General features: G+C 40.4%; 1 protein-coding gene across 1 annotated transcript; it reads right to left on the reverse strand.

Moving 5' to 3' along the window:
- Positions 1–648: 648 nt before the first annotated feature.
- Positions 649–1,573, reverse strand: LOC103185136 (wee1-like protein kinase 2). Its single transcript, XM_007903502.2, is given in 3 exon segments — positions 649–1,472; positions 1,475–1,492; positions 1,495–1,573. Coding segments are annotated over 3 exon segments (921 nt in total).
- Positions 1,574–8,681: the final 7,108 nt, after the last annotated feature.

An 8,681-nucleotide genomic window follows, 5' to 3' on the forward strand; every position in this document is an offset into this window, starting at 1 on the left:
GATAAAGCATCATCATCTCTTCAATTGTAATGTCTACCAAAAGCTAATAATAACTCAACTTTAAGTGCATACTACTAAAAAGTGGATACATATATCACAAGCAGACAATTACCCTTTAAACCAGGGGTCTCCAGCCGGTCTCACACATGCAGTGTTTACCGCAGTTTAAACAATAAAGTTTATATTTTTATTTTGAGATGCATGAAATATTTTATGCATCTGGCTTCATTTTCAACTGGACTCAATAACAATATAGTTCTATCGCTCCTTCCCCTTGTTTTTTTGATCATGCATGAGAGCATCACCTAGTTGGACCAGTTGACTGGTTGGAGACCCTTGCTTTAAGCCAATGAAGTTGTCAGTTATTATTTCAGACTCACCTTAATAATAATAATAATAATCCTTGCATTTGATATAGCGCTTTTCATGTCTTCTCGACATCTCAAAGCACTTTACAGAATAGATTGTAAAGTGAATTGACTGTATACTTGTGGGCGAAACACGGCAGCCAATTGCGCACAGCAGTGTCCCACAAACAGTTGTGGATTGAAAATGACCAATTTATTATTGTTTTTTGTTTTGGAGGGATTGGAATAAGCTGGTTCATCAGGTTCGAGTCTTTCCTGAGAGCATTGCACAGAGATGGTTTCAGTAGCCACCACAGTTGAAGCTCACTGACCGATTGCTTCTGCCTCCCACCAACAGTTGGTTCTTCTTCCCTGGCAGGAGGTCCTTCTTCCAAGGGTGGAGGACTTCTGTGGGATCTGTCCGAGGTAAGGCCTGTGACAGCTGAGCTTTCATCAGCTCCCTTTCCAACATGGCAGTCCTGAAGCATTCTATGTTGAGCTCCTTATGGAGTTGTGCTGCTGATTTTCCCATTGTTCTGCGAAGTGTGGGGTGTTTGGTCAAGGCAGCTGCTGAAGGCCTCTCAATTGGATTTGGATGAACCATCAACTTCAGTAGACCATAAAATTCATGTGACAACTGCAAAGGTATTGTGGGAAGGTTGCCTTTTCTGATGAAATGCCAGGCCACGTTATTGTAAGGCAGTCTTTCCACTTCTGCAGCCAGGGTGATGGTCAGACTCAGGGCAAAAATATCCGCTTTGGGCAAATTAGAGTAGTCCTCTTGTAATATCTCATTGGCTAAGAAACGGCAGTCTCCTTCCTCCACTTGGGGATTTGAGATTGAGGTCACATGGCCAAGGTCACCTAATTTGTATAGTATATTTGTGGTCAAAACACCATCACTGTCTTCTTCCAAGCATCCAGACTTAGCATCAATCATTCTTTTACAAATGAAAATATTGCTCGGCTTCACGTCCATATGAACTAGGCCAGAATTGTGGATGTATTTCAGGCCCATGGATACTTGCAACAGAATCTCCTTCAATTCTCCTTCAGAAAGTGAAGTTCTTTTCTGCAGGTTCTCCATCACTACGTCTGCCAGGCTGCCACCATTGCAGGACTCTTCTGAATGAGCATGTGATCACCTCTGCCCATGCCGAGTAGTAACGCACCACATGGGGGTGATGTCCCAGCACAGCGTGTGCATACACTTCACGGAGCACCATGCACAGAAACTTAAACAGGCAGTCTTTTCATTTAAATGTATCATTTTCTTATCTTTGCAGACAAACATCAATCACTTCGAAGCTACTGTGCACAAATTACTCATAATCATACCACTTTACAGTATATCCTGTGAAGCATTTGAGACTTCTCAAAGACGTGATAAGGCTCAATATCAAATGCAAGGATTATTATATTATTATTATATTATTGTTATTATTCTTTCTTCTGGGAAAGAGCATACTTTTCAAATGCTAAGATCACCAATATTTGAGTACAGTCTCAATTGTAACTCGTACAGGACATCCCTGATAGAATGTGGCCGGACTGAGCGATGGTTTCGGTATAGGCCCATTCTAGGCCCATTCTAATTGGATGATCGGTACATCCAGCTTCCAGTGCTGACTAGCCAGCTTCCCCCACGTTGAAGAATGGTTGCTTTACAGGTCATTATGTCACCGATGATGTTGGATGTTTTAGACTTTTGTGTCTTCTATTCATGGTACATGTATGTAGGACGTATCGCTAACACCACTGTGTTATTCACCGGAAGTGCCACTAGTGTATATACAGTAGAAACCCGGTTTGAGGTCACCTCAGTAATCCAGACACCTCACAATTGCGGGCACATTTTCACAGTCTCTTTCACTGTCAATGTTAAAAGATAGGCTGTCTGTCTGCTTCAGTAAACCGGGCACCTCACTATTCAGGACAACGATCACTGATTACAGCCGCTACAGGCCCAACCTCCGCTTCAAACACCCACCTCTGCTCTAATCTGTACACAGTGCACTAGACCTTGGGCTTCTCATGCTGTTTCCTCAACACTGCTACTGTGGGCGGTCGCTCATGTGCGGTGCGGCCCGGGGAGTGTTGGGATTGTGGAAGTGGCACGAACGGAAAATGCTGCAAATATGCCACCACAGAAGGAGTTGACCTTACGTGAGAGAGAGGACTTAATCAAAAACAGTCCAGGCATAAGTGATAGACAATTAGCTGTGATCTATGGCATTGGCAGAACACAAGTTGGATTCATTCTCAAAAGGTAGGCTGAATACAAACAGCTTTTATTTAAATGTGACAATGCTTTTATTTTAATGAGATTGCAAAGTATGGTTGTTGAATGTTCATCACCATTCCCCATTACTAATGTCCTTAACATTACAAAGTGACCTGAATCACTCGACCTGTATCAGTAATCAGGTCACCTCACCAAGTAGGTCACTCTTGCCCAGTCTCTTGAGTGACCAGATTAGTTCAACTGTAATCAAATCAAAGGAAGTGACCTAAGGGTCCAGAAGTGTTATAAATGTCCAATTTTTTTAAATCACATTCTAATGGAGTAAAGGTTATTGTTTTAACAATGTGGCTCAGGCTTGGTTGATTTTTTCTTCTTTCCTCTCATTAAGAAATGCACACTATGATTAAATACCAAATTAATATAAAATTGTCCCAATTTATAGCTTTAATAATTCACATTTTTGGGGGGTTCAGCTGCAATATAATCAGATTTGTATAGCTGCCAATAGCACAAATTCTATTCCATATGACTACTTGGATATGTTTTGGAGAAATGCTCAGAATTGAATCAATACCACTAAAACTAGAATGACACTGAACTAATATTAGTATTAATTCAATGTGAAAACTGTATTGAAGGAACACTAAAAGTGTAGTTAAAATGAAGCATAAAAGGCACATTAAACAGACGAACTGTTAATAGGGACTGGAATCTGAATCGATTTTTGAAGTTTTAATTCATTTCAAACTCTCTATGTATTTCTACGGTTGGAGGTCGCATGTCTGGTCATTTTCAGCTCAGTGAAGTTTAGGGATTTATTTTTTGGGGATACTCAGAAACATGGACTTCTTTTTAAACTGGAACATATCTTTTGTTTCTGGATGTTTCTGTAATTCTATTTAAATTTATTCGACAGGATTACCCATTCAATGTATTTTACACAAATTACAGTTTATTTTCTTAAGTAAGGGTAAGATCTAAATCAGATGAGAAATATGAATGAATTCAGAATCTGTCCTTTGTGATCAGGTATACCTCTCACTTTAAATAGCACTCTTTGCAATTGATATCACCTCATCACATCAAAACATCTCAAAGTACTTCATAAAATTTTCTGTAAAGTGTAGTGACTGTGTATTTATCAGCTAATGCAGCCACCGATTTGTGCACAGCAATGTCTTATAAATAGCCATGACGTGAATGGCTATTTTTATTTATTTGGTTGATTTTTGACCTGGACCTGTTATTTGTTAAATCATCATTTAATTCACAACTTATTATTACTTATTGCATGAACTGTGATGTGTAAAATCACAATGTGCAAGAAATAACATAAGCGGTAGCCTGACGACACAGAAGCTGAACATTTTTATAGTCCCAAAGCACTGCATTATAATAGGAGTTACACTGTAGTTACAGATATCTTGACCTGTGTTGTGAACTGTGAAATCTAAGGATCTAACTTATACTTTTAATATAATGTCATGCTTTTACCTTGTTATAATGTGAGTTCCATTATACTGAAGTCTTCTTCAGACTTAGGTTGTTGATTCAGGACAGATCCTAATACGTGGATCCACATTACATTCCCTCTGACACAAAATAATATTAACAAGATACCACCGCACAGACAGACTCCTTCAAAAATGGAAAGATGAACAAGATATCAACTGCCTGGAGATTGGATGGCATAAAATAATAGCATGCTGTCTTTTCATTTGTGAAATCTGGGCTTGAGTCTCACCCAAATTGATAGGATAAATAACTCCTCTCTGTTACCTTACATAATTCAGACCTGTCAGGCTGGGTAGATCTCATTTGTGATATTTTTAATGCCCAGTCAGCCACATATCTTTGTAGGGCTCTGTCCTCGGCCCCCTCCTCTTCACCCTTTACATGCTCCCCCTTGGTGACATCATCCGCAGACATGGGGTAAATTTCCACATGTATGCGTATGACACCCAACTCTACCTCTCTGCTTCCACCCTCAAATCCAGGACTACTGGCGTCCTGCCCAACTGCCTGTCCGACATCAAGTCCTGGACGAGGACCAACTTTCTCCAACTCAATGTCAGCAAGACCGAGGCTCTCCTGATTGGCTCACGCCAGCGCCTCCACACCTCAGGCGCTGGCGGCATCAGCCTCCACAGCTGCACACTCAACCTCACTAAGCCAGTCAGGAACCTGGGTGTCTTGTTCGACCCTAAACTGTCTTTTCTCCCCCACATCCGCACCATGATCAGCACTGCCTACCACCACCTCCGCAACATTGCCAGACTCCGCCACTGCCTCGCCCCTCAGGCTGCTAAACCCTCACCCACACATTCGTCACATCAAGACTCGATTACAGGAACTCCCTCCTCATCGGCCTTCCTGACTCTTCCCTTCCCAAGCTGCAGATCATCCAAAACTCTGCAGCTCGTGTACTCTCATGCACCAGGCTCCGCGACCTCATCACTCCCACCCTCATCAGACTCCACTGGCTCCCCAACCCCCAGAGGATCAAATTCAAGATCCTCGTCCTCACTTTCAAGGCCATCCATGGCCTTGCCCCCTCCTACCTCTCTGACCTGCTGACTCCCTACCAACCTGCCCGCTCCCTCCGTTCAGCGGGCTCCGGTCTGCTCCATGTCTCCCACCTGACCCACCCTACCATCAGTGGCCGGGCTTTCAGCTTCTCTGTCCCCACATTCTGGAACTCCATCTCACGGTCCCTTTGCCTTGCTTCCTCCCTTGCCTCCTTCAAGGCCGGTCTCAAGACCCTTCTCTTCGATCGGGCTTTCGGTCGCCCTCCCACCTCTCTGCCTTCCCTCACCCCTGCACCACCTCTCCCCCATGCTTGGCACCTGACTGTTCAACACTTTGGGACGTCCTCCCGATGTGAAAGGCGCTCTATAAATATAATTTTGTTGTTGTTGTTTGTAATTATAATCATAATAATAATAATCTTTTGCATTTGGTATAACACCTTTCACATTGTCTCAAAGTGCTTCACAGGATATACTGTACAATACAGTGCTGAGTATTTTGTGGGTGAATGTCAATTTGAGCACAGTAATATCCTAGATAACAGCTGTGAAGCGAATGACCAATTTTATTTATGGGATTGTTGGCCAGGATACCAAGAGAAACTCCCTTCTCTTTTCAAATAGTGCCATGGGATATTTAACATCTGCCTGAACAGGCAAAACAGATATAGTTTTAAGCTTTTTAAAGTTTCAAACTAGTGTTGACCCTTGTGCAATTATGACATTTATGTAAAAATTAACGGAATTGACTACCATACTTAGCCAGTTGATTTTGATCATTGAAAGGCGTAAAGTCACTCTGGCAGAGGAGAGCCAGTGCAGTGAATCAAAGATGAAGGATTGTTTTCCTCAACTTCACATCAAAGTTATTTCATAAGTGAGCATTGGAATTGTAGCTCCTTCTGACATCACTGTGAAAATAGAGCTTCAGTGCAATTTACAAGTGATATTAGTGAGGCAAATGAGGTTCAGGGTAACATTTTATCACAAAGAGAAACATGTTGACTGCATCTAATCATGTAACAGTAAAGCTTAAACATTTCAGTCCCTTTGAAAACAAATGTATTCAAAATTGGAAAAGAGCATTATATTAAGTGAAATTCATCTCATTCTGTTTAAATAGTTGATACTCATAGTTAACAGAGTGTTCAATTTAATTGAATTAAATTGGCTTCATTCAATATATTAATTTATCCTAACAGTAAAAATATATATATATATATATAGAGCCACCCATGTCCTGAAATTAATTTAGCCAAATGGTACAATCCTGGGGTTCATTAGTTGCCTGCACCAATTTTAGATATTATTATTTTGTCAAATGATTTCTTCTTATCATCTTTTCTATTCAAGGTCACGTTACGTGCACTTTTCTCAGGATTCTATCCAATGTAGAAATGCAGAATATTTCAGTGCAAAGGGAGCCATTCGGCCAATTGTAGAGTATCTGTGCCACAACAGTGAGTGAATTATCCTGTTGCTTCAAATTTATGTTAATTTGCCACCTCATTTCCAGCCGAGAAATGAAAACTTAAGCAATCAATGTTCAGGGCTGTCAGAAAGAAAGTGTTTCCAGAGCTGCCATATCAATAGAAAGTTGCACTTCAACCGTTCATCACATTGCTAAAGAGAGAATGCATGCATCTCTTGGCACATATTAGGAGAAAAGTCTGCCAGTAACTAACTCTTCATATTGCAAGCCTTAAAATGTGAAGCAACCTATGAAAATTGCCCAGGTTAGAAACAAGTCTTAGAGCTTACAAAATATCTCTGCCAATGCTATTGCTGTTCGTCCAAACAGCTCAGATGGTCAATTAAACATATTCTGCTATCCTGAACAGTGTACAATACCCCTTCCTTCCCCTACACTGAACAGACGACATATGCCACCTCCTTCTGCTGTATTGGATGGTGCATGGGCGCTACATTCAGTTTTAGTGCCATCATCACTTTCTCCTGTTTTTTCTGCCCCTAAAGCTCTGCTGGTGCATCTGTCTGCAGCATCATTGCCTGTTCTGACTTATGTTCTGCTACATGTAAACTTGATGCAAGCTCATCAGCTCATCTTATCGTCGACTGAAGCCTCCCACCTATTTCCAGTGTTGTCACTTACAGTTGTACTACACCTTACTTGATCCAAAGCACCATTCTCTCATCTCACAGTAAGGATAAGACCACACATTAATAAAGCATTATCTGTTAACTCATTCCATTTACAGTTCATTAAGTCATGGCAATTTACTCATGAATACAAGCGAGCAACAATAAGGAAAAACAAAAAAGGACACCTGTTGAAATATACATTTTAAAAGTAAGGTTTAAAGATCACAAGGTTTGGCTGAAGAAGGCCTTGCACCCCATTTGATCTCATCCTTCCAGAATACCCACCCTACCATCCTCCCAAAACAGCATCAACTAGTGCTTAAATAAGTCCAGCATCCGGATGAGCTGCTTACTGGCAACAATGAATTTACAATATTCAAAGTGACTAGTGTTGAGCAATTTGGTGCAGACACAGTATTGTAAACATTGAAGGACAAAGATTCTGTAGTTAAAGAGTGCTAAAGGAAACAGAGACCCATGTCTGATTCAGCTGAATTTACCTGAAATTAAAAGGAATAGTGTTACAAAGAATACAGTATAGTTTTCATGTCAGAACAAAGTTAGTGCAAAGCTAGTCAAGCACAGATCTTCAAAGAAAGTGGCATAAATTGCACTGAAACATGCTATGGCAAAATTTATGTTTTGTGAAATACTTAAAGGCATTTTACACTATTTCTAGATGTCCACGACATTGCTTTTGTGCTTCAACAAGTTTGCACCTGTGGAAAAAGAAATGCAGGAGAAAATTTCAATTACATATAAAAAAAGGGCTTGACAAATATCTCTGCTCAATCCGTCTTGAGGCAGAGTATGAAAAGCTTCTCTGTTTAGATTTTGTTTCCTGATTTAAGTGGATAGCAATTATAGGCAAGCTATAAGAATGACATAAATCCTTTAGGATTTATATATTGCATTAATTGGCCTAATAGTTGTCAGAGTTTCAGATTCAAAGGAATATATTTTGCAGCATTTCAAAGCATATTATTTTTGTTAATTAACACTCAGAATGCATTATGAAATGCTACAAACTTTAGTCCAATAAGTGAATGCTAGAGAAGTTGGTATGATAAATTCACACCACATCTCTTTTGGTAACAGTGGAGATGACTTATGCTCAACCACTAATAATGTCTAAACTCCCTGCCAGTACAGCCAGTCAGTAATGACTAGTGTTCTTCTCACAAAGTTTTTAAGCCACTGCTTTGGTTCAGAGGATATTACACTGTCCAAAATTCTCCAAATGATTGGGGTACCCACTCTTTTGGCCACAGGAGCCTATCAGTCAACATATCCATAGGAAAGGCTGTAAATGGGCAGCTGCGATGTGATGTATATCATCACAAATGGATTTAGCAATTAGCCAAGCAGTAACCATAATGTAACCATGCCAATTCAAGACAATAAGCAAAAGATTTCTGCAGGAAAAATTGACTGGTAGGTAACCTATTAAATCGGTTG

Source organism: Callorhinchus milii, unplaced genomic scaffold (assembly GCF_018977255.1).
Source record: "Callorhinchus milii isolate IMCB2004 unplaced genomic scaffold, IMCB_Cmil_1.0 Scaffold4, whole genome shotgun sequence".
Classification (NCBI taxonomy): Eukaryota; Metazoa; Chordata; class Chondrichthyes; order Chimaeriformes; family Callorhinchidae; genus Callorhinchus; species Callorhinchus milii.